Raw genomic sequence first — 26,981 nt, 5'->3', positions numbered from 1 at the left:
GGTTCTAGTCTGTGGCTTTAACATGGCAAAAGAGAGTCTGGTTCACATGAACTGATTCACGATGTAAGAGATCCTCACTGAGGGCTGCTCTAGGCTGGGTGTTTCATCAGAGGCTGGCTTGCAATGGTGGGCAAGATGCAGGTCAAGTGGCAGCAAATAGATAGACATAAAATTTTTTATTAAATTAACATAATATGATACATATTCTGCTTATGATCTAAAGGATGGTATTGTGCCACAGGGTAGAAAAGCCACTGAGAGCACAAACAGGAAGCTTTCCAAAGGCTAAGACGAAATGTGGTTGCTAAGTGGAATACCTGCTAGACTTTGAATACTTGGGGACTTTGCTGAGCTTCTCAGATGGGATTAAATTGATAGGAATAGATGAATTGAAATTCAGGAAAAAATTGATTTTTCACTGAAGCAAGGTTTCTCATCATTAGCATTAATGGCATTTGAAGCCTGGTAATTATTTTTTATGAGCTTGTTAAAATGATTCACCTAGCCCTAGGGACTTGGTGTCTTTAATCATTGCTATCTCATTAACAAAGTGTTGTATATCTCTGTGTGGTCAGAGCTGGTCGCAGCATGCCAACAAAAAGAGAAGATCATGGAAAGACTGTCCATTAAGCAGAGGAGATGGATTATGTACACACAGCTTCTGGTCACAGTTCATTCCTGACTGAGAATCGACTTAGACAGTTCAAGCCCAGCTTCGGGACACGAAGAGATGCCAAAGAGGGAAGAGCACCCGGTAGTAATTCACACCACCTTTTCAGCAGGAAATCTTTGTTACCAGAAACTTTGGGCGTCCCATTTAGATCAACAGTGATAACGAAGAAAGACAGTCCCCTGTGGGAGTTTGTAGTTTCATTAGTAAAAGAATTTAAGGATGGACTCTAATGGATGCTCAAGAACTTTTTTTTTTGTTGTTAGAGTTTAAAAGCAAACCTCAGGCCAGGCAAGACAGAAGTATTGGAGAATTCCCAGAGCAGCGGAATGGAGAAGAAAAGGATGACACCTATTCAAATATTATTGTTTGAGTTAAGATGGCACAGGGGTTAGCCACATGGCAGTAGGCAGCCGCACAGTGAGGAGAGCTCGAAAGATGAAGTAAAATAAGCCCAAAGTATTAGGGGAGTCCACAGTGCTTGGACAAGCATGCTGGGAAGGGAGAAGGAAAGCAGGAAAGGAGAAGTTACACTTTTCTGAGTAATGCAGAAAATCAGGCAGACTTACAAAGCTGCATGCTTGCAGGCTCAGGATCAGGAATTCTCGGTAAGAAAAGTATGCTATCACGTTAGAGGAGTAATTATCCTTCTGTACCTCTTTAGCCTGGCTCAGGATGAACCTACTTTCATAGGAGTCGTCCCTTACCAGCTCCTTAACTCTGTTCAACTGGAATGTTAAGTCTCCACTTAGGTCAGAGACTTCATTCTCCTGACCAGAAACTTTTCTCTTAATGGGTCTTTAAAGCTGCTGTGTCATCTTCATGATGGAAATACTTGATTTTAATATTTTAATACAGCTGAATTTAGCAGTCTGATATCTTTAAACTGGCGAGCATACATTGTGGCTTATTTAAGAAAGTCTTCTGTATCCCTAGGGCATTCCAGTGAGAGAGGAGAGAGAGAGAGAGAGAGAGAGAGAGAGAGAGAGAGAGAGAGAGAGAGAGAGAGAGAGAAAGGGAAGGAGAGAGGAAGGAAAGGAGAGAGGAAGGGAGGGAAGAGGAGAAAGAAGTGCAAAAAATGTTGAAGAGAGGGTAGGAAAGAAAGAAATAGGAGATGGAAAAGAGGAGGGAGTGGAAGAGGGAGAAATATATACATATATTATATATATGCTGATATGTAATGCACATATTGCTTTATCTGTAATTGACCTTTTGTAGAACATGATGATAGAACCCACTTTTATTTTGTCCATATGGTACTATCACCATAACTATGATATTTTTACTCTAGGGCTCTACAAGGCCACCTTGTAATGGCCTTATTGGAGGCCATTAATCTTTGCTTTGTGTGGTTTCTGTACATACAGGCTTTAGGTACATTGTTATATATAAATATTGTTTTGTTGATTTACTTAACAGGCCAGTGACCCAACCATATGGTTCAAATTTCAATGGACTTTATTCACTGTAAATACCTTAATAAAATTATGCAAAGTACAAGCCCAACAGGCCACTTTCTTGATCCACAAATCATTACTTGTATAACAGGTGTATAACACCCTGATCAGTGGTCTAGCATGTCTCTTCTTTTAGAGTCTGTCTGGTGGCAAATGGCCAGTGTGCATTTGCTTTTAAGTTTAGGCCCAGACAGCAAAGAATATAATTAGGTTGCTCCCTTGTCTATTAGTGAGGAACCCTTTGGAGCAGTTTACAACTGCAGAATCAAAGATGAATTTGCATCTAAGAAGGGGGAAATGACAGTGCTGATGTGAAGTTCTAGTGTCATGTAATCAGTCTTGGGAAGGCTGAGATTGTCAATTAGGCAGCCAGGTGAACCCAGCAAAGGAGCTGAATACCATAAATGAGGAAAGTGGTTCTGACAACAGGATAGAAGAGTTGACACTAGAAGAATGCTTCTAAATTTACGACACTGAAAACACCAAAGATGACATGGTGGGACTTGCTGCAAACTCAGAGAGTTTAGCAGTTTGGTAAGGCACGAGAAGAAAAGATACCACAGCACTGTAAACAGCAAGAGAAAGATGGCAAGCATTGCTCAAACTACTCTTTAGGATTTTTTTAAACAGCCAAAACCCCTTTTAATTTTTAATATTTACTGTTTTAAATTGTTATATAGTAAATATCATCTCTACTATTTACTTCATTTCCTTATCTCAAATTGCTCTCATTCTTGATAACCAAAACGTTGAGAAGTCATCTAACACTACCTCTTTCTTACCAGTTCCCACAGCAGGCTTTTTGTGGCCGTCCACTGCTGTGCAAAGCATGAACGCCCTTTATCAAGTTTCTAGAGACCCAGCTCATAGATACTCTGACAATTCTTTATCACCTCAATTGGTATGGACTCATAACACACTACACAACTAGCGAGGTGACTTCTTGCCTTACTCTCTTTCAGAAATGCTCCAATAGTTCTTTGAACCTTTGTTAATTTGTGTAAACATTTTCACCCGGTTGTCCACTCTCTAGTAGAATACCAAGATGGACTTTATTTAGTCACATTCTACGGTAGTTTATGAGAAGACAATATCCCTCTGCTATCTGGCTACTGAGAAGCAGCTCTCTCACTCCTTTTGCTTTCATTCTCTGTAAGTTGTGTGACATCTGATTTTAGATATATTTCTAGGTTCTGAATTTTTATAGTAACTCAACTTTAAACTTTTATTCAATCAATTATGTTAGAACTATGCCTGCCTGGTCAATGGGAAGGCTCTGGTATCTTATAGTTCTCTTCCAGCACACCAGTTTTCTTTCTCCTTGTGTAGCTGAAGTGCACTTGTTAGTTTGTCTTTCCCTTTGTTCTTGGAGTAAATGCATTTGCCTAATTTGTAATAACTCCATAGAGAATTTGCATACCTATAAAGACATCATTGCTCTGTCTTCACTACCCTGAATCCCTCCTGCCTTCACCTCTCAGTGGCACAATTTATGTGTGCAGATTATTGTACCCAAATTACCTGACGAGAACACTTTCTAAAGAACATTCTCAGAGTCTATGAATAGAATCACAACACTAGTCATCTTTGTCTGTCTGCGCAGGTAAGGGGTGGATTCTTGGGAAATTTGTTGTTGATTATAAAGAGAAAGAGAGCTGTTGAAAGGTGTCATTTCTGTGCCACAGGTGTGCTGCCATCATGGTCAAGTTAAGTTCTGCTTCTCCAGTTTACTGCAGCCATCACACCCAGAATGCCTTTCCCAGCTACTAGACCACACCCTTCTGTCTATTTAAGAGTCAAAGCTTCTTTCTCAGGGAGGATTCTCCCTAGCAGGACCAGCAAGCACACCTTTCTAAGAGTCAGCATGGGTTTCTTCTGGAGTAAGCACTGAGCTAAAAAGAAAACTGGACTCCATCTTAGAGACCAATTCCTGTTTCTGCTTCTCAAATACATACTTAGCTTTCCGCTGGTTCTGTAACCTTGCTACAATCAGTGTCTCTGAGGTTTAATATCCTCACGTGTAATACGGAAGTAAAAACCTATTCTTTTTGATGCATTTGAAAACTTAAACTCAGATGAAATTTTGTGTTTAAACTCTGAATTCTAATGTAGTGTAGATATTGTAAGAAAATAAAGTTTCAGGTGCCACTCTGATTTCCTGGCCATGAAGTCACAGTTGAACCACTGGAATATATGACCTTTGGCTTTTAAAATTATATGAGAATGATTAAATATTTCCCATATCCTCTGTAGAGTCGCTGTAAATTTAAGATCAAATGTACCTTAAAATATAAGATAAAAAGAGAAAATGTAAAATTACATATAGTGATTTTTTTATTTGTGTTTTAACAAATAAAGCTTGACTAAAGATCAGAGTGCAAAGCTAGACACACTGGTCAGCCATACAGGCCAGGCAGTGTGGTGCACACTTTTAATACCAGCACTATAGAGGAATGTAAGGTTGGATGAGACAGGAACCTGCTCTCTTTCCAGTCTCTAGTGGCTGGCTGCTTGCTGCTTTTCTTCTCTGATCTTTCATCTTGAACCCCAATATCTATCTCTGGGTTTTTATTGTTTGTGCTGTAATTAAATTTGAGGATTATTAAGTAGATTATAAAGAATATGTATATCCATTTATTTAGTGCTTGCCAATACTAACTGAACATTTACCATATCAAGACATGAAGCAAATAATGGAGCTCTGTAGAAGGAGACCATTTGTTCATTCCAGCCACCCAGAATCGAAATAACCACACAGATACTGTATTAATTAATTCACTGTTTGGCCCATTAGCTCTAACTTCTTATTGGCTAACTCTTACATCTTAATTTAACCCATTCCTATTAATTACCAGGAGGTCATGGCCTACCAGCAAAGACTCAGCATGTCTATCTCTGGCAGCAGCAGCTCCATGGCATCTCCTAACTCTGCCCTTCTTTCTCTCAGCATTCCGTTTAGTTTACCCTGGCTACCTAAGTTCTGCCCTATCAATAGGCCAAGGCAGTTTCTTTGTTGATTAACCAAGAAAAATAACACACGGACAGAAGGACTTCCCACACCAGAGTTCTATCAACAAAATAGTTCAGTCTGCCTCATTTGGGACCCACGTTAACAGTAATACAATATGGCCTTAATGTAAATGCGATAAATACTTACACGTGGTAAGAACCCAGTTGTCAAAGTGCTGCATCAATACAATTGCATGTTCCTTGAATCTGGAGCATTTCTGTTTGTATTTATATATTACCCTACTCCTGTAGAAACATAGTATGCCTGCAAAGTGTCAAGCGCTGTATTGAGAACAGGATATAAAGAGAGGAAAAACAGAGTCCCATCTTAGTGAGCGCTGACCTGACAGATGGGAAGGGAGGAAGATCTTACCTCTAGACAAAGCTAGAGAGCTGGGTGTACTAAACACACAGCAGGTGATTTGCTTTCCTTGTCCCTAAAATAACATATATTCTTTTAGACCTGCAGAACAGAATACTGGCTCACTGGGTTTTACTTTATTGTTTTTGATCCTAAGTAATATCCATTCTTCTGAAACTTAATAACGAGTTACATTCTCTCCCAACAAAATTTGTGACTCCCCTTTGTTCTTCTTTTCCTCAATAGAAATACATTGAAAACACATGCACATCACAATAGTATCATCAGTTACCAAACTCAAGACCACGAAAAGACCTTACATCTTTAATCTTATATTAAGCCATGCTATTATTTAGTAAGGAGGTGAAGGGCAAGATTGACATTTTTCTAAACTAGATTTGAATCACTGCTTTTTACTGACTGGACTGGAAATTCCAGTCTATTCTTATGGAAAAATAGTGACAAAGTTGCCTGTTTGGGGATTTTAAATAATGTGAATGATGTATCTGTAAGAATACCATATTATCAAGCAACAGGGTAGTAGATGTCATTGTCATGGAAGTGATTCAGATTAAACAGTTCTTCATACCCAAACCCATATGAACAACTAAGAAAACTATAGCTCTATTTCCAGACTTTGAAAAGTATTTTGTCAAGTATTTTGAAATCTACAAATAGATGACTTTTATTTTTTTTTGAAAAATCTGGTTCCTGCACAATCCAATATGGTAGCCATTAGCCACATATGCCTAATTAAATTTAAGTTAATTAAAATCAAATAAAATTTGAAAGTCAGTTGCTTGACTGCACTAGCTACATTTAGAATATTCACTAGACACAGATGGTTAGTGACTGCTATGTTGGCATTCACACACACAACATTTGGTTGTATTGCAATCTAGGTATTTGGTGTCATAGGAAGCTATGTTTAATATTATACAACATAGTTTTGTTGCTTTTAATGTGATAATGCCCATGAAATAATACAAAGAATAAATAAAAGTTGATTATTGGTTTATTACACAATAAATTTACCACATTTAGAAAAATCTCAAGAGTCAGATTCCCTTCAAAGACAAAACAATTTTTTCTGGCAAGGCATAGGAGTCAAGAAGGAGGTGACATACCCCAACATCTCAGAATAATTGAAAACTTTAAAAATCATACTCATCAGAACAAAGAAAGGCAGCTAAATTCTGAGCTGTTTTACTGTTATTATTATTGTTACTGAATGTTGTAGACATGTCTGTCATTGCCTGTTACCTAAGTTAAACTATATCCTTGCTTTTTATTCTGGAGTCCCATATTTAGAAAAAAAGTTAATGAGAATAGTTCATGCTACTTCTACAAAGGCGAAAGAAGGCACAGACAAGATTTTGTCTCAGTTTTTTTTTTTTTTTGACTGGAAAGCAGTGCTCAAAGACATGGATGGCATAAATAACTCACAAAAAAAATCAGCCAGAGAATAGGGTCTCTATCCCTGGCCTCCTGGTCAATCTTACCTGAATATTTTGGTCTGTTGTTTCCATGAATACAGTATGATTTGGGAACTACTTTTCTGAGCATGGATGCCTGCATTCAAGACTGAGTTTGCTCTGAAGTCATTTTTTTTCTGAAAATTCTACTTAGAATTTGAAGTTTGAAAGACACGGGTTTTAGTATCTTTCCACTGTAACTTATTAACTATTAAATTTTAAATCATTTAAATTATAAACAAAACCAAAAAGCTTTCTTAAACCTCCTTTTACAGACTGTATTCTGATTAACAAGCTTACTGTCGGAACATGGTCCAAGAATGGAGCAGTGTGAAGAGATTTCTGAGTGCTTGTGAAAAACTTCGAGAAACCATGGCAAGAGTCTTATGACATCAATTTCTTCAAAACAAGGAATTGATCTTGGATTATGCTTTTGTGTCCCTCCCAGATGTAGTGGATAGGAGTGAGTTTGCTTCATATTAACAATTACAACTGACTGTTGTTATTTGTTTATGTATGCCTCTCTGAAAACTTTATTTTGCCATGTGTAACTTGCTTTTTTTGTTCGGACTAACACAAGAAAACAATTTCTCCCCAGTCTTAGAAAACTAGACACAGTTCATTTTTACCACAGGACATGTTCAAACTAGACAGAATGTTTCTGTAAATGGACCGTAAGTTAAAAACTTTACAGCAAATACACAAGGCGAAAGTTGCTGATTTCTAACCAAATACACAGCAACCTAAAAGAAATCATGCTAATTCTTTACTTGTTGAATCTGGCTGATAAAGACCTATGTCTCTCAGTTTGTCTCACTGGGCACTGTGCCCCTAGCCTCTGGTCACAGACTTACACCAGAAACCATCAAACATTGCATTGCCATTGTAAATGGCTCTGCCAATATCATTTATTCAATGACATATAACTCTTATAACTTCTTTTCCCATTGACCCAAATCTCCTGGAAAAATTAATTTAAGCTAGGTGAACAAAGAAGCAGGGTAAAATTGAAACAAAGGAGACCTAAAAAGAATTAGAATTTAGAAGGAATTAGAAACTATAAGATTAGAGCTATAACAGAAAAATAAGCAGAATAATTCAAAGCATGACCAGAACAGATCATGTGTGAAGTTACTTTAGAAATCCTTCAAACCGTGCTATTGATAAGTCTTATCAAAGTTACGCTAGATAGGGTCTTGGTAGCTGTACTTTCAGGCCCCTAAAAGAGCTCTCCTTTTTAATGTAAGCACTTAGCCTTTTTTCTTTCCTTTTAGAACCACTTTCATTGCGCCCCATAAGTTTGGGTATGCTGGGTATTCATTTCTATTTAATTGTAGAAAGTTAAGCTTAAGTTCTATCTTTACTTTTGTCTTAACACATTTTTTATTCAGTAGAGAGCTGGTCAGTTTTCATGAATTTGTAAGCTTTCTGTTGTTTCTTTTGTTGATATCCAGCTTTAATCCAGGGTTGCTTGATAAGGTGCAGTGAGTTATTTCAATTTTCTTTCATCTGTTGAGACTTGCTTTGTGTCCAATATGTGGTCAGTTTTGGCAAAAGTTCCATGAGGTACAGGATATATAATGTCTGTTAGCTACAGTATTTCTCTGCTTAGTTTTTGTCTGGATGACCTGTTCAGTGGTGAGAGTGGGTTATTGATGTCTCCCATGATCAGTGTGTGAAGATCAATATGTGATTTAGTCTGTAGTAGTGTTTCTTTTACAAGCTTGGGTGCCCTTGTGTTTGCGGCATAAATTTTAAGAATTGAAATGTCATCTTTGTGGATTTTTCCTCTCATGAATATGAAATGCCTCCCCATCTCTTTTCATTAGTTTTTTTTTTTTTTTTTTTTTTTTTACCTGAAGTCTATTTTGAGATATAAAAAGGGCTACACTATCTTGCTTCTTAGGTCCATTTGCTCAGAAAGTCTTTTTCTAACCCTTTACCTTGAGGTAATATCTTTACATGATGTTGAGTTGTGTTTCTTGAACGCAGAAGAAGGGTGGATCTTGTTTTTACACCCATTCTGTTAGTCTGTATCTTTTTATTGGGGAAATGAGACCATTGGTATTGGGAGATATCAATGACCAATGATTGTTCTGTTAATTATTGCAATTTTGGTGGTGATGGTGGTAGTGGGTATATGTATGTATTTCCCTTCTTTTCACTTTTGCTGGTGTGATGTTATTTATTTCCTAGGTTTTCATGTATATAGGTAACCTCCTTAGGTTGGAGTTTTCCATATAGCTCCTTCCATAGATCTGGATTTATAGACATATATTGTATAAATTTGACTTTATCATAGAATATTTTATTTTTTATTTTTTTTAGGTTTTTTTTTATTATTCTTTTTTAATTAAAATTTCCACCTGCTCCCCGTTTCCCATTTCCCTCCCCTCCTCCCAAATATTGCCCCCTCCCCCCACTTCCCTCCCCCTATCCCCACTCCTCTTCTCCTCCCCCCACTCCATTCCCCTTCCCTCTCGATACTAGAGAGCAGTCCAAATTCCCTGCCCTGCGGGAAGACCAAGGTCCTTCTATCTACGTCCAGAAAGGTGAGCGTCCAAACCGGCTAAGCTCCCACAAAGCCAGTTCATGTATTAGGACCGAAACCTAGTGCCATTCATTGTCCTTGGCTTCTCATCAGTCTTCATTGACCGCCATGCTCAGAGAGTCCGGAATCAACCCATGCTTATTCAGTCCCAGACCAGCTGGCCTTGGTGGGCTCCCAATAAATCAGTTCCACTGTCACAGTGGGTGGGTGCATCCCTCGTGGTCCTGATTTTTTGCTCATGTTCTCCCTCCTTCTGCTCCTCATTTGGACCTTAAGAGCTCAGACCGTTGCTCCAAATTGAGACTCTGTCTCTACCTCGATCCATCGCCAGATGAAGGTTCTAAGGTGATATGCAAGATATTCATCAGTATAGGATAGGGTCATTTCAGGTTCTCTCTCCTTAGTTGCCCAAGGTACCAGCTGGGGACATATTCCTGGACACCTGCGGACCCCTCAAGAGTCAAGTCTCTTGCCAACCCTAAGATGGCTCCCTTAGATAGGATATATACTTCGCTGCTCCCGTATCCATCCTTCCTATATCCCAACCATCCCAATCCCCCGAGCTCCTCCCATCCTCCCCTTCTCATATTTCTCATCCCATTTCCCCTTTGCCCCATGCCACCTCATCCGCAAGTTCCCAGTTTTTGCCCTGCAATCTTGTCTACTTCCCCCTCTCCATGCGGATGACTATATGATTTTCTTTGGGTTCACTTTCTTATTTAACTTCTATAGGATCACACATTATATGCTTAATGTCTTTTATTTATGGCTAGAAACCGATTATGAGTGAGTACATCCCATGTTCCTCTTTTTGGGTCTGGGATACCTCGCTCAGGATAGTGTTTTCTATTTCCATCCATTTGCACGCAAAATTCGAGAAGTCATTGTTTTTTACTGCTGAGTAGTACTCTAATATGTATATATTCCACACTTTCTTCATCCATTCCTCCATTGAAGGGCATCTAGGTTGTTTCCAGGTTTTGGCTATTACAAACAATGCTGCTATGAACATAGTTGAACAGATACTTTTGTCATTTGATGTGGCATCTCTTGGGTATATTCCCAATAGTGGTATTACTGGATCTTGGGGTAGGTTGATCCCAAATTTCCTGAGAAATCGCCACACTGATTTCCAAAGTGGTTGCACAAGTTTGCATTCCCACCAACAATGAATGAGTGTGCCTCTTTCTCCACAACCTCTCCAGCAAAGGCTATCATTGGTGTTTTTGATTTTAGCCATTCTGACAGGTGTAAGATGGTATCTCAAAGTTGTTTTAATTTGCATTTCCCTTATCTTCTTGACCTTCTGCTGGTCGTCCCATCGCAGCTCAGAGAACCCGTCCACCTCAACATCAGGCTGCCGGATGGAGTGGCCCACCTTCCAGAAGCAGGAGAAGTGGTACCAGTGTGGGACCTTTCCGTCGAACATGGGAGACTGCACCATGATGGCCATGCGGAGCGAGTCCTTGGGGATACTCTCGCTGCATTTCTTGCAAGAGGCGCGCCCGCTCTTAGCGTACTCCACCCGGTAAAGCCTCTCCGAGGCCTCCGCCATCCTTCCGCTTGTGCCGCTGCGTCAGCCACACGCTGCCGCCTGTGTGATACCCTAACGTGTCGGTTCCCCGCAAGCCAGAATATTTTATTTTTATTTATTTTTAAAATACTTTTTATTTTCTCCACCTATGGTGACTGAAAATTTTGCTGAGTATAGTAATTAGTCTATTCTGGTATCTGTGTTCTCTTGGAGACTGTAGCACATCTGTCTAGGTCCTTATGACTCATAGAGTCTCCATTGAGAAGTAGGTTTAATTCTGATAGGTCTGCCTTTATTGTTACTTGCTCCTTTTTCCTTGACTCTTTTAATATTCCTTCTTTGTTCTGTATATCTAATGTTTTCATTATTATGTGACAAAGGGACTTTCTTTTCTAGTCCAATATATTTGGTGTCCTGTAAGCTTCTTGTACCTTTACAGGCATCTCTTTCTTTAGATTAGGAATACTTTCTTCTATTATTTTCTTGAAAACATTTCTTGAGTCTTGGAGCTGAGATTCTTTTATTCCTAAAATTCTTAGGCTTGGCCTTTTCATAGTGTCCCAGATTGCCTGGATGTTTTATATGAGGAGTTTTTAGATTTAACAAATTCTGATCAATGTATCCATTTCTTCTATTGTATCTCCAATGCCTGAGATTCTCCCTTCTGTCTCTTGTATTCTCTTGTGAAGCTTGCCTTTGTAGTTATTTTTCTAATTCCTAAATCTGCAATTCCCAGAATTCCCTCTATAGTTTCCTTATTAATTCTACTTCCAATTTCACGTCTTAAAATGTCATTTCCTTCCATGGTTTGTGCTTTCATAGATTTCTTTAAGTGATTTATTCATGTGCTCTTTAAGGACTTTTGTCATATTTGTAAAGGCTGCTTTAAATTCTTTTTCTTGCGCTTCAAATATGCTGGAATATTTGGGGACTACTGTATTTGAATATTTGGACTCTAGGGCAGACATATTGCCCTGGCTGCTAATTGTAATTGTCTTTCTATTATGTTGTTCAGGCATCTGAGTTTGGAATGATTAAAGAGGCTGATTTCTGATTTTGTCTTTGTTGGGTGCAAGTTTGTTCCTTGGATTCTGTTTCCTCTCTGAATATCTGTAGAATATGATGGCTGTGTGTTCCTGTTTTCCTGGTGTGTTCATAGGGAATACCTGCTGGTGTTGGAGGCTGGAGGACTGGAATGAGTTTGGGAAGAGAAGATTGGAGGCGAAGGTCTTTTTTAGTCTACTATGGATGAGATCAGAGAGGAAAGGAAGACCATGGATTTCCTCTTACAGACCTGGGGATGAGAATGGTGAGATTGGATCTCAGGAGCAGTAGGAAAGGTGTGGGTATTTCTTGAGCCTATTGTTGCCTTTAGAGGAGAGGCAATTGATTAGCCAGAATGCCTGCTAGAGTTGGGGTCTGGAACAAAGCAACAAGTTGGGGAGGAAGTGTAGGAAGGAATGGTCTGTGGGATCCACAAGACAAGTTGATATTTGGGGGGGGGAAGGTTGTAAGTTCTGTTGAAGCTCTAGGGATGAGACTGAAGGATTTGGTCTGGAGGAACAGAGTGAGAGATAGAAGAAAGTCTACAGTCAGCCTACATAATTTTCTGGCATGTGTGGCTTGAGGGTTAGTAGGGGTTACATGCTAGAGTTGGAGGCTGGGATATAGGGATAAGTATGCAGAGGGAGATTAGGGAGGGATGGTCTTTGGGATCCACTGGGGATATAGGCATCAGGGAAGAAAGACTGCTGCTAGTTCTCCTGTTGCAGCCTGATGGAGGAGACTCCATAATGTCTGAATTGTAAGTTCTTATTTATTAATTTGCATCTTCTTCCTCCCTGTTCATTAATTGGCTAAGAATTTGCCAACTTTTTCATCTTTTCCATCCCAGTCTGTGGTTTCACTGGTTCATTGTGTTGCTATTTTTTGTTTCCATTTCACTAGTTTATGCACACTTCTTTACTATTATGTTCATTCATTAATTTTTTAATTTGAATTATTTTGGTGTTCTAAGAAATTGAGATATACCAATAAACTACTAATTAAAGATTTTTCAGGTATTTTCTTATTTTTGATACACTTAGTTGATGCATGTGAACATAAGTGCTGGCCATTCATAAATTTAAGAATAACTTTTCTGTACTCTCCTTGTATCAAGTAATTCCCAAGAACTGAAATCAGATCATCTGGCTTGGTGGAAAGCACCTTTACCTGCGTATCCATCTTGCCTTCCCTCTGGTATTTTAAGTACTTCCATTGTAACCTGTACATTCCTATATGTTGTGCTTTCATTTTTATTCAGTTCTAAAACTGTAAAATTCATAACAAAATAAGACAGAAACATGCATGGCAGTCATGACTTGTTTACGTAAATGGCTATGAGGTTTTTAGCTGGTATTTCTAACATCTACTTATTTCATATTTCCTATCTTCAGATAGCACATCAGCAGGTCTCAAGTCTTTATCTGGAGATGTGGATTGCACTTTCATTCTGGAAGAGTCTTGGCCATTTTTCAGCTTGCTTGGATTGGGCTCTAGTACCAGTTTCCCACTGATTTTAGTCAGAGGCTATGGTAACACATCAAGAGATGCACTAAAGAATTTCCTGCACCCAAGACACATTTTTTTCTTAACTCCATTCTAGATAAGCTGTTCAATTTTCCCCTGAGAGTCTGGATCAATGATCACCACTGAAACTAATTCAATTCTTAGCTTGTTCATCAAGATTATCAGGACCCTTAAGTGACCAGCAGATGTCTTAGTCCAACTCAGTGGGAGAGATCTATCCACACACCCTTTCTACGGACATTTCTCACCAATATTCAATCATACTCCATCCAAATTTCTAACTATCTAGCCAAACCATTGGTCAAAACCCATTAATTAGTGTATAAGTGCACATCTGCCCATTTTTCCCTCCCAAGCAAAAGGCACTATTATATGCACAGCCCTAAATTTGGCTATGGTAAATACTTCCCTTCATGAGTGTCCTTCAAGGTTGGAACAAAGAGATGCTATGATACTTGAACAATCCATTTCTGAGTGGTGCCTGAATAGCATGCAGAGCCATGGAGGAAAAAAATGTCTTGAAGTCAACAGTTACATGCTGGGTGCAATGGTCTGTGAATATGCTCCAGTAAGGAAATGACTGTGAATCAAACGCAGGTCAAAGCAACAGATTTGAGAAAGGAGCTCATGCCAAAACACCCTTCAGGTGAGCCTTATTAGGAGGGCCTCTCAAACTCAGCCTTAAAGTCATTTCAACATAGGAGAGCAATTAGGAAAGATACAGGAAAATATCAGAAACAGATAACAGAGAGGCCTTCAGTGGGGAGAGTGGGGTTTCCACCAGAATTCAAGAGTGGAAGCGCTAGAAATGACAGCCATAAAAGGTGGAGTGAAGAATTTTGTGTCTGAAAAGAGGAGTCAGATGCTTGAGGAGCAAGTACCACCAGAGACTGTGTGATGATGGTAAGGCGTATCATAGGAACCTTCAAATTACAGATACAGGGTTTAAAAGCTCCATTTGCAAGTAAAAATTTGACATATACGGAGTTTCAAAAAACGTGTCAAAGAAATGAAGCAGATAAGAAATAGCTGGAGGCCAAGACTCTGATAGACTTCAGTACATTGTAAAACATCAACCGTCTGTGGATGTCAAAACCGTCTGTGGTTATTAGCTGTGGTCCAGATAAGTCATAGAAAAATATCAGGTAAAAAAAATCTAATGGTAGGAAGCCTTGTTAAATAAAAGCAAACAAACAACAACAACAAAAACCAGCCAGAGTTCTGAGAACAAAGTTCTCATGGAGACAGATGACTACTGTGACTTCATGTCTGCCCTGTGTCACCATAGGTGAGATGGAGAGAGATGAAGCTCTCTATACCCTTTAGTGGCCCGAGATTTCCCCCTTATTGTATTTTTAAATAGTGAGCTAAAAATGAGAAATCTACTGCATTTGATACAAATAAATATTTAATTTATCATAATGGTATGATTAGAAATAGCCTGTTAATTATTCAATATATAAATTATTAACAAATTGTAAAAACGAACTCCAAAGTATTTAATAACACTTTTCACAAAAATGAATTGTATAACCTCAAAAGCAGTAACTGAAATAAACTTCAATGGCATGGCTAAAATTTCGGACCTTGGCACTGCCAATGTTACAGAGAATTATGGAATATGCTTTATGTGAGATTTCAGATATAAATCTTCAAAATTTTATTGATGAGACAACAGGAAGTTCAGAAATATGTGGAGTCATGAGGCAATGAAGCCAGTTACTAAATCTATGAAACTTTCAGCAAACTGTGATGTCATCTTTACTAACCGGTTCTACAATTTTCAATGACCATGACACAGGAGGTGTTTCTGTAAAGGAGACCAATGTGGTACCCTGTTTAGTGGACTTCCGTCCAGAGACTTGAGACGTGGTCTGTCTTCAGATTTCATCCCCACTCTGCTTTCGTTCTTGCTGCTTAAGATTCAAAAGCTTCCAGATGGTTTGTTTCATGGTGAAGTGCCTTAAATTTTGTGAGCTACTTAATATCTAACGAATTGGCTTCCTTGGAGCTTTTAATTAAAAAGAATAAGTCCGTAAATGGGTGAAATAGTTTATTACATCTCTTTAACAAGCATTTACAATCTGTCTATAAACAACAATCAGAAGAACAAGGACAGCCACCATGCTCCACCAGCATTCTTTCCAATATCAAGTATATTTATATATTTCAAATGTAGCAGATTTCTCATTTTTTCGCCCATTATTTAAAAACAATAAAGGCAAATCTTGGACAGCCCTTAGGGCACAGAGAGCTTCCTCTCTCCCTATCTCACACATAATGACACACAACAGCCACGAAGTAGCCAACAATGGCTAAAGGCACAAGCACAAAGCAAAGCCCAAAATGGGTGTTTGTTCTGTCAACCTTTTCCAGAGTCATGGCTTTCTTAGATTGACAACTGGAGCTGAAAGTAGTTACCTATCATGCTGTACTGGCTGTCGCTTTTTTCCATAAATATTCCATGGCATACCGAAAGATCCATATATTAAGAGCACTCTGCTGACAAACATATATGATACACTACTGACATTGTTGGTTAGTTTGTCTTGGTAATATAATATAGGTTTTTAAAAATAAAACAACCAGGCTGGAGAGATGGCTCAGTGGTTGAGAGCACTGAGTGCTCTTCCAGAAGTCATGAATTCAATTCTCAGCAACCACCTATAACCATCTAGAATGCAATCTGATGCCCTCTTCTGGCATAAAGACATACATACAGCTAGAACATTCATATAAACTAAATAATAAATAAATCGAAAAGAATAAGGTAACCATGAAATCAATAAAGAGACAAATCATACTACTAATTAGGTACAAGATAATAAATGTAAATAATAATTTTATACAGACTGCAATATTTAGACAGATTGACTAGATGGACAACTTAGTGTCAGAATGATTAGGATGTAAATTAACTCTTCTAGCTGTTTTTGAATCTTTGTATTTTCATTTGTAAAGTGGTTTTAAGTGGAAGGAATGAGAGGGGAGGAAGTGGGAACTTGGATTGGTATGTATAATGAAAAAAAGATTGTTTTCTTTTAAAAAAATGAATAAATAAAAAAACACTAGCAAAACAAATCCAATAAATAAATAAATAGCCTAGATCTCAGAGCTGCTGTGGTAATCAAAAAAGAATTATTGCCCTGTTATGGGGCACAGTGCTCTACAGCAACTGAATATATTTATCTGTTAATATAGCCCAGCCAGAAGGCCTACTTTCTTTCTGCTTCTATTTTAGACTTGGGTTCTGGATGTGGGAGACATGCAGAAGGTTTGGGTCAGCTGTAAGCCTTTGAGGGCTGGCATTTGAAGTCTTTTCAAGTAGAAAAAGGACATACAAAACATGCGGTGAACTTTGACTGCAGCTGCTGTTTGCTTTTAACACCAAGCAGGGAAGGAGCCAAGGCATTTTTGCAGAGAGAAAAGGCCAAAGGGATTTTATCAGGTAAAAATAATAATGAAGAAAGAAGCAGTGTGAACAAGGCTTCAAAACAAGTCCACCACTGTTCTTAACTCTGTGCCATTACAAGGTGATTGTAAGTGAAGGTAAAATGGGAGAAGATCATATTTAAACATTCCTTTTACATTTGTTTATTTATTGTCTTTGGGAGACGCTAAAACCTCTAAGCTTGATGCCATCTCCTTTATCATAACTAAGGAAAAACTATACCTGTCTTCAACTCTTCAAAGACCCCAGAAGTACATAATATTACCTAAGTTAACAGGAAGTGCATTGTAAGCAACTTCTCAAACTTTAGAATTGACAGAGACATCTCGCTGCCTATAACATTGAAACATCCATCTTCAGCCTACAGGCCATAGTATCCAACAAACTTTTCCATAAAGCAGGAAATTTGAAAGACTGTTTTGCCTCTATTGGGTGAATAAGAAAATAGCTATTCAGGGGGAATGTTCTATAATCACCCGGGCTATTTATTTGACATGGGCCCCCAGTAGCTCTTAGACTTGAATGAATAGAATAGGCTAATCCACTATCTCTTTCAACAATTTCAGCTACATAATCAGGGAGACACATTGAGAAAAGACCCTTGCTCACCTGTCCATTATTTTCTACCTCTCATCTCCAAAATTCATCGCTTCCATATTTTTCTTTTACTGTACCTTGTCTTGAGTTGCTCCAAAGCACTTGCCCATTATAAAAAGCAAATACACATTTTGAGGTTATATTTAAGCCCCCCCCCAATTAAGTTTTTAAACAAACTCCTTCCTAAGGAGACCAAGACACTGTAATATGTGCTGCCAGGCCTGCTTGTTTGTTGGGGTTTTCTGTCCTGCCCGGTTCCCACAACTGTTTAGCCCCAAAGAAAATCACACATAGGTCTCCATAAAATTATAAGCTGATTGGCCCATTAGCTCTAGCCTCTCAATGGCTAACTCATTCATCTTGATTAACCCATTTTTCAGATCTATGTTAGCCATGTGGCTCAGTACCTTTTTTCAATGGGGCAGATCACATCCTGCTGCTTTGGTGATCTGGGCAGGAGTGGGAGGAATTAACTTCCTCCTTGCCAGAATTCTCCTGTTCTCATTATATCATTTCTATTTCCTGTGTGGTTTTCCCGCCTATATTTCCTGCCTGGCCAATCAGCATTTATTTAAAACATGATTGACAGATTACAGACAATTCTCCCACACCAAGATACAGACATGAGAAACTTGTCTTTGTTTCTCAAAAGTTGAATTCTGGAATTCACAGTTCCCTTCAATAAAGTCTGAAATTTAGGCTCCCTGATCGAAAGACCTTGATGTCCCAAACACAGCAACACTGTGAGCTGTTTCTGTGTGCATGTCTCATCATGTATTAAACAACTGCAGCTAATGGCAGAAAGAATGAAGAAGCTGGGGAACAGTTGTTTAATTCCATGGCTATGTGTGGTTTAAAGAGCAATGTAGCTTTAGCCCTCCACTCAGGAAACCTCTGATTGTGTCTAATTATTGACTATTGCCCTGAAAGTTTCTGCTTTGTGCATTTTGAGGTTATGTAGTGTTAGCAAGTAGCACTGTTGGGTAAGGTTTAAGGTGGAAAAGAACAGAGGCTACAAAAAATTTGCCGGTTACAATGTTCACTTGGAGCACAGTTTCTCTCCTGAAGACAGTCAGGACAGGCACGGCACTTCTTCAGCAGGTACACTAATTCCCATTTAACCTTTCTTCCCACTAGGGATCATCTTTTTATTTTAAATTTATCAGGGCTCTGGGAAACTGCTTCTTTTCTCATTAGCATCAAGTTTCTTTTGGCATTTTAGAAGTATTTTAAATAATGACTGCCTAAAATGTCACAATATTTGGATTTCAGGTCTTTTACTATGTCATTCAATATGAAAAGCCTATAAAAATTCTGCAGAAAAACGTTCAAAAATAAATATCCTGGAGATGTTTTCTTTTTGACCTGTGAGACAAAGTAATTGCCCCCATGCTTTTTTTTGTGAAAGACTCTATCTACCCCTCTGTGATGGAGCACACCAGTCTCCTACAGCCAGAAGCCATTCACTAACAGAATTGCACCTGCTCACTCCCCAACTCATTTTGTTTTAAATCTCTTTTAACTAGATGATTGAAGCTCACTTTGTAATCTGTCCTCATCTGTAACACTCTAAATGGGGAAGGCAAAATGCTGTGAATTACATATGTGGCCATTTAGCTCTAAAGAACTTTGGCTGAACAGTACCATAACTTTCTGTCTACTGATAAAGAATGAAAACATGCAATAGCTTTAGGAATCACCATTTTTTTTTCTTTTCAGAATTGTACGCAGACAAGATGACTGTTCATACCCGTCCAGAGGAACAGACTCTCTCAGGATAGAGAAATCACACTGTTTTTCTCCACCAATGTCCTGCGATTTGCTGACGTTTTCTCATTCTGAAGGATGTGGAAAAACTGAAGGGAAATCATCCACTCTTAGTAACAACACAACATCAGCTCCTGGCCATGGTATCCAATGGTCACAGACTAGAGGTTTACTAAGATGATGCTGAAATACATAGAAACATAAAACATAACTTATCTCTCATGTAGACTCAATTTTGGGAGGAGATAAAATATAGACTCCCTGTTAATACTGCATGCTAATAAAACCCTGGTAATTATATAGCAATACCTCCATACAGTTTTGACTTAGAGTTTTGTTTTATAAATTGAGTCAGAGACTAGAGAAATGGTGCAGGGGTTAAGAGTTCTTGCTATTCTTGTAGAAGCTTGAATTCAGTTTCCAGCACCCACGTCAGGTGCCTCACAAATGCCGGTAACTCCAGCTTCAAAAAATCTGATGCTTTGTCTGGCACCTCTGTGAACCCTCACACGTGGCAACATATTCTCTCTCTCTCTCTCTCTCTCTCTCTCTCTCTCTCTCTCTCTCTCACTCACGTTTTAAATATATATACAAATGCAATCAAGCCCTTTTCATAGGTGGTCACTTTCAGTCTTCATAATTGTTTTCAGTCTAATTTTCTAAGGCATGGTTGGTCTTCTTCTTTCTTCTTTTCAGATATTTTTATATGTTAAGGGAAGTCAACATTTTCTGTAAAATAAATTACAAATATTTCTCTAGTATCCAATTTCAATATCAAGTTACTTTTACAACATCATGGTTAATTCACTTACTTTTGTGTAGATTATTACACACTTGGTTATACTTAAAGCTAAGGATCCAGACAAGACTGAAGTCAGATTGTCCTCAGACACCTAATATGTTGTTGACATCAGAGCTTATGATGTCACTGTCAAAGGACAGGGCCTTTTGGGACACTAAGAAGGCTGATGTGGATTGTGTGAGAAGGCAGGTAGAATCCAGTTGTCTGGCACCCAGAGGGTGGAGGAAATGGGGCACCCAGATTGCCCCTGGCCCAGGAGCAGAGATCAACCAGGACCAATGGCTCTTCTAGAACAAAATGTGGCACTGTTTGCTCATGGTGTGGCATAGTTTGGGAAACAAGCTATTTGGCAGATTGGGTCTGCTGTGAGAACCGAAAGGGGTTTAGAAGCAAATACTGAAAAGTGCCATGCCATCTGGGACTGCATTAGAACCCTGTGCTGCATTGCTGGCTAGAGCCCTGTGCTGCATTGCTGGCTAGAGCCCTGAGCTGCATTGCTACCTAGAGCCCTGAGCTGCATTGTTGGCTTGAGCCCTGTGCTGCATTGCTGGCTAGAGTCCTGTGCTGCATTGCTGGCTAGAGCCCTGAGCTGCATTGCTGGCTAGAGTCCTGTGCTGCATTGCTGGCTAGAGTCCTGTGCTGCATTGCTGGCTAGAGTCCTGTGCTGCATTGCTGGCTAGAGCCCTGTGCTGCATTGCTGGCTAGAGCCCTGAGCTGCATTGCTGGCTTGAGCCCTGTGCTGCATTGCTGGCTAGAGTCCTGTGTTGCATTGCTGGCTAGCGGCACTGCCCTGGGAAGTGTCTCACAGCAATCCACCTATTTGTTTTCTTTTTGCCATGTCACTTGTCAGGATGGTTGTTAGCACACAAGGTAACACACCGAAAGGTCTGTGAAACCTGTGGTGGAAGAGCAGACATCGACACGGTGGCACCTGGGGAGGGGTCCCTCCTTCCTCGAGGAAAGATCTCCCAACTGCCCTGAGAAGAATGTAGCTACAGGCAGGGGAGTCAAGCAGCAGTGCTTGTTTTCCACAGGCTAACAGTGAAGGAGATCCGCTGCCCCCATCTCGGGTACACTGTGGTAAACTACTCAGGGGCTTAGGAGGCTGCTGATTTGGACCGAGTACAGCTGGGCAACTCCCCTTTTGGAGCTACCATGTTGGTATCAGGGTTCATCAGCTGTTGTCCTGCTCCTGAGACTACATGGTTTCACAATATATAGACTATATATGGTTTCATAAATCACGGAGGTATATTCCCTCTTCAGGAAAGAGAAGCAGTCTGGAAAGTGCTCATCGTTGCCTGTCCTTCCCCTCATCACTTGCCCAGAAGACTGGGTGAGAAGCATTAATCAGTTCTTTATTGATGATTAGTTGATTTGTAGACAGGGACATCACTCTGTAACTGAGCTTGTCTTGAATTTCCAAAAGTTCTATGCCCTCATCATTTCAAGTGCTGGGGTCATAGGCATATACTTCCATGTTTGGATTAAGAAAATGTATTTACTATGTGAGAAAACATTTCTCCATATGATCACCTATATGAACACATGAGTGTAAATGTGCACATATACGTGCATGCCTTCTCTTTAAGATTTTCTAGTTTGTTAAATTTGAACTTTCTTTCCCTGATGTTAAGCTGTCTGTAAATCTCTCTATATATTTTTATATCTTCATGACTTCATTTTTCAGGAATTTGCTAAATTCAGGCATTCCTGGTGTGGCCGTTTGCCAGTTTAAATATAGCTGGTGTCCTTTCTAAACCCTTCGTTTTTCAACGTATTTCTGACCTATAGTTTCCATTTATCTGCCTTGAAATGAGCTATCTCAGTCTGAAATAGAACACTTGGACCTTCACCTGACTAAAAATAGGAAAGACCTGTCCTGAAAGGGTCTCCTGTCTATGCCTGTATCATCCTGGGCTTGTCTGATCTCAAAGAGGCACTCCTCTGTGCATATCTGCTGCCTAGCCAGGCTGGACTAATGATGCTACCTTTAGTTACTGACAATGCCTTGCCTATGAGCTCATGTTTTAGGGGAAAAGATGAAATCCAAATATTCTCTCTCTCTCTCCTCTCTCTCTCTCTCTCTCTCTCTCTCTCTCTCTCTCTCTCTCTCTCTCTCTCTCTCTCTCTCCATTTTCTGGATGGGAAACCCTGGGGTACTGAGTTCATTTGACAAAGGGAAGGAAGGGAAACCTCCAATTCCAAAAGGCTGATTGACTTCACAATATGCCACATGCCAAATGAGAAATTTTTTGCTGGACATACACATAGTATAAAGCAAAGCAGATAGATCTTGTGACAAGCAGCACCATTCTGCTTCTTTTAAGGCTTTGTTTACCCTGTCACATGTAGGATTAGAGCCTGTATAATTTGAAAGAAAGCAAAATGGATATAATACTATAGACTGTAAATTTCCTTCTCAGACTTAGGGAAATTCTGTCTGTTGCAGCGTCCATTACATTCAGACTGTGACATCCATCCCAACACAAGCATCAGACACTTAAATAGTCACCTGGCAAACGTTTGCTCAAATTCAAGGAAGTTCCAACTTCATGTAATGATGCTGGCATTACCTTCCCTGCCCTTAAGCAGTGGGAAGCATTCATTTGATTTATCTCCTCTCTAAGTCAGAATGCCTTGTTCCCTGGGGCATAATTCCTGGCATTTGACCAAGGTTGAAATCATCTGCGCTCCTTAAGCTTCCCTGTATGTATAAAAGATGAGTGGACGGCCCACTAACTGGCAAGCACTGTCTTGACTTTGCTTTACATCCTAACAACTCTCTACTTTTCTGGTCTGTGGGAACTTTGACCTGAGGACCCTTCCTAACAGCCGCAGACTCATCACACAGTCTCTGAGACCACGACACCTTATTTTCAATTTTCTCGGTCCTGGTTGACAAGTGGAAGGTTGGTGCCTGCCTCCCCAGCTCTGCATGACCATGCTTCGTAAAGCTCTGCCTGTTGAACCTGTCTGGAAAAAAGGCCACGGGCCAGGAGGATAGGATGCACTAGAAATCCACCTGATCACTCTCTTTTGTGAGGCTTCGTTTCTCTCTACTTCTTGATCTAGGCTGCTTCATCTCTACTTGCTGCATGGTTATTCTAGGAGTAAGTGAGTTTATTTCCAGGTGAAAGCAGTTTTCCATTATATAACTCTCTTATTCGTGGATGTGATCTTGACAGAGTCTTCATATACCTTATAGGAAGCCTTAGGAGCTTGATCTGATATATATTTAATTATATTTTCACATAGAATTTGATCATAAACATTGATTCAAGATTCTTCCTGATCTTTTAGATATCTATTTTTTAACAGAGTACTATCACACAGCACAACTATTATTTCAGTTTGTATTGCCTCAATGTAACTGTTTTGTCCATGCAAATCAGTAAGGAAATCCCAGAAGTGGATTGAATATATGTATGATGTGATTGGGTGGATTGAAAGCAAGTGGCCTTAGGGCTTGTTATGTCAAGGTTTTGCAATAGATTGGAGACTTTTTGAGAAGAGAATTAATTTTCATGTAATACACAGAGCTATGTTCTGAATGTTCATGATACTCCCAAATTTCCATACTGCACACTAACTCCCAAAGTGTTGTGCTATCAGGAAATAGGGATATTTAGAGAGACCTTTTGACCATGAGGGGAAAGTACTTCAGATGGTGTTCCTGTCCTCATGAAAGAAGCTCCTTCCCATCCTCCATCCTGTGAGGACGCAATTGATGAGACCATCTGTGAATGAGGCACCAGATGTGCTAGCCCCTTGATCTTCTAGCATTCAGAAGAGCGAGAAGCACAATTCTGCTGTTGCTCAGATGATCAGCAGTTGTTGAATTTATAGACGTTTGAAATGGCTACTATAAGACAATCAAGCTGAAACAAACCTGAGTATCAGTAGTGTATATTCTTAAAAGATAGGACTTAGATGCAGGAAAGAGTGTTATCAATTCCATTAATTTAATATTGGAAGGATTTTAATGTTCTTGACTTTAATGTTGTTTTTATTTAATCTGTATCTTTGCTTTTGCTTTAACTAATGTCAGAATCACAGGTAAGAGAAATGTATATCTTCTGTTTAATGTGTGTATATTTAAGTAACACTTCAATAAAAACAATTTATGCAAACACTTAGGACTATGTAAGAAGGAATGGGCTACTCAAATGTGATTGGCATTCACTGTCATTCTCCACAGAGGCTCCTTTTTTTTCTACCCTGTAATGCAATCAAGGTCACTGTCATTGCCACTCGTGTTATCATTTATAGCAGATGAGTACTGGAGGGGAGATAACAGGGTCTTAGCCCAGGTACTGCTGATGAGTTCTTCACATGGGCTTCCATTTCCACAGCAGGCAAGAGAAATCACCTTTCTCTATGCTATTATTTCCAAATAAAGTCTGTCAAGAACATTTGAAGACTGAAAAGAACCATAAAAATATTTGAGGCACGTACTATCTGGGCACTAGGAAAATAGCAATAAATGATTTCTTGGAAGACTTTTAATGCTATTCTTCTCCCTGTTCAGTAGTATCAAATCTTTCAAGTCAACACAAACTTGTACATTAAAAACAATATACACATTCATATTTGATTAGAAATTAAAACATAGTCATATAGATTTGATGCATAATGATAGATGTCTACTATTTTGTGTAAATTAAATGACAGTCTACACAAATTAATAAGAAGATATACAAATGAGGAGGAAAGCAATAAGAACATGAGAATATTAAAATATTAGAAAGAAAAAAATCAGGAATAATTTATACAAGGGAAGATAGAGAACATTTAGAGTGTATAAAAGTTAACATCACAGATTTATACAGGTCAGAATTGATACCATTTAACAGACAGCTGTCTTCAGTTTAGTTCCCAGGGAAATTTAAACTTATCAGTACTAAAGATGTCATTTTCAAGGTGTTAGAATGTGTTCCCACTCTTTTTTTTTCCAGTCTTTTTTATTTTTTTAGTTTTTTTGAGACAGGTTTTTCTCTGTGTAACAGCCCTATCTGTCTTGGAATTAGCTCTTGTAGACCAAGCTGGCCTTGAACTCAGTGAGTTCGGCCTGCCTCTGCCTCCCAAATGCTGATATTAAAGGCATGTGCCATCACCACCCAGCTGTTCCCACTCTTAAGACTGTGGCTTGTTATAAAGTCTTCGACCAGTATTCACGTGTAGTTACTGCTGTTTAGAAATGGCAGATAGCAATATTTGGAAAAATAGAATTTCAAAACCTTGAATCTCTAATGTCAACTTTGTGATTCATCTATTAACATTTTATCACATACGCAATGATTTAAAAATGGCATTAACTTTGTCACTGCATATATTTTACAAGATAAACAGTGGTTTTACCTTAATTCATTTCTATTTTAGCCAGAAATTGTGACATTGTAGTTACTGGCCTGCTTCTCTGGTAATGGCTTGGATGTTCATGTTTGGCCTGGCCACTGAGGTGACAGCCTGGGAAGAATTTTGTTCTCTCAGGCACTGGCTCTGTAGCTTCTGCTAAAGGTAGTTTTAGCAAAATTTCTATTGTTTTGTTTATAAATAAGACCAAAGATTCAAAGGCTGGGGTGAAAACCAGATAGCTCAGAGACATTGAGTTGCTGGAGTCTCCCAATGACCCATGCTTCTACTCTGTCAAACCAGAAAAATGTCACACCACTCCAAATCCCTTCCTAATATTTCCTGAGTTTCTCAGTCTCTCCCAGATGCCCTCTGATGCTCTATGATTACTTTCTGTCAGTGAGTTGCTGACTCAGACTTCTGACCCAAGGTTAATTTTATTTAACCAACACAAATGTAAATTCATGGTTCACAGTGTGATTAAAATTGTCTAAATGAAAGGAAAGGTTTTAACTGTAACACAGTTAAACTATATAAAATGAACAACAATTATCAGGTATTGCCTAAATAAAACAGGACGATTTTAACTCTCACATAGTAAAACTATATATAATAAGGACACTTTTCAAGTAAGATTTACATTCGCAATGTCCAGTCCATTTGTATTTGGCAAATTCAGAGAAACTACTCTATTATCTATCCTATGTTGGTGAGTCCAAAGTTGTGTACTTAAATTCACTTTCTATCCTCAATTGTATGACCAACCCAAAACTATCTTTTTGAGACCTTCAAAAAATTGTTTTAGATAAACAACTTAAACTTTTACATCTCTCAACCTTATATACTTTATAGCTATTTTGTTAGTTTCAGTTTTTAATTTGGTAACAAGAAAAATGGTAACTATAACTATCTAATCTTTGAGTCTATCAGAGACCAGTGAAGGCTAAAGCATTACCTGAGTAAATCATAAGTATAGAACAAAAAAATTCTAAAAGTGTAGAAAATGACAGAAGCAGCTGGCTGTCTGGAGAGTTACCCAAAGTTCCTCTGTAATGTTGGAGCATCCGTCTTTGGCCTACAGGCTTTGAATATCTGACAGACTTTTCTGTGAAACAGGAATTTCTAAAGCCTGTCATACTTTGTCTTGACAAAGTTTAGGAATCACCTTCTTATGTGTCTTGCTCATTCAATTTGGACAGCATAATGTCAGCAGTCAAGGCAAGGGTAGCTTCTTGTCCAGCAGATAACTTTGCCACAATAAAAACAAACTCTATGTGGGGGTGCCCATCACTTTTTTTTTATAAAGCTTTGTTCCTAGTGGCCCACAAATTTAACATCATAAACTTCATAAAGTGTGAATATATATACCATATTAAATAAC

The 26,981-nt window shown here is 38.9% G+C and overlaps 1 protein-coding gene across 1 annotated transcript; it reads right to left on the bottom strand.

Moving 5' to 3' along the window:
• Window positions 1-2,307: 2,307 nt before the first annotated feature.
• Window positions 2,308-11,139, bottom strand: LOC130888248 (poly [ADP-ribose] polymerase 1-like). Its single transcript, XM_057791175.1, has 2 exons — window positions 10,807-11,139; window positions 2,308-2,410 (listed from the first exon to the last, which is right to left on the bottom strand). Exons 1-2 carry the CDS (start codon window positions 11,076-11,078, stop codon window positions 2,308-2,310), a joined length of 375 nt encoding a protein of 124 aa, XP_057647158.1. The 5' UTR covers window positions 11,079-11,139.
• Window positions 11,140-26,981: the final 15,842 nt, after the last annotated feature.

This window comes from Chionomys nivalis, chromosome 16 (assembly GCF_950005125.1).
Source record: "Chionomys nivalis chromosome 16, mChiNiv1.1, whole genome shotgun sequence".
NCBI lineage: Eukaryota > Metazoa > Chordata > Mammalia > Rodentia > Cricetidae > Chionomys > Chionomys nivalis.
This window is presented reverse-complemented; position numbering and strand designations above follow the sequence as displayed.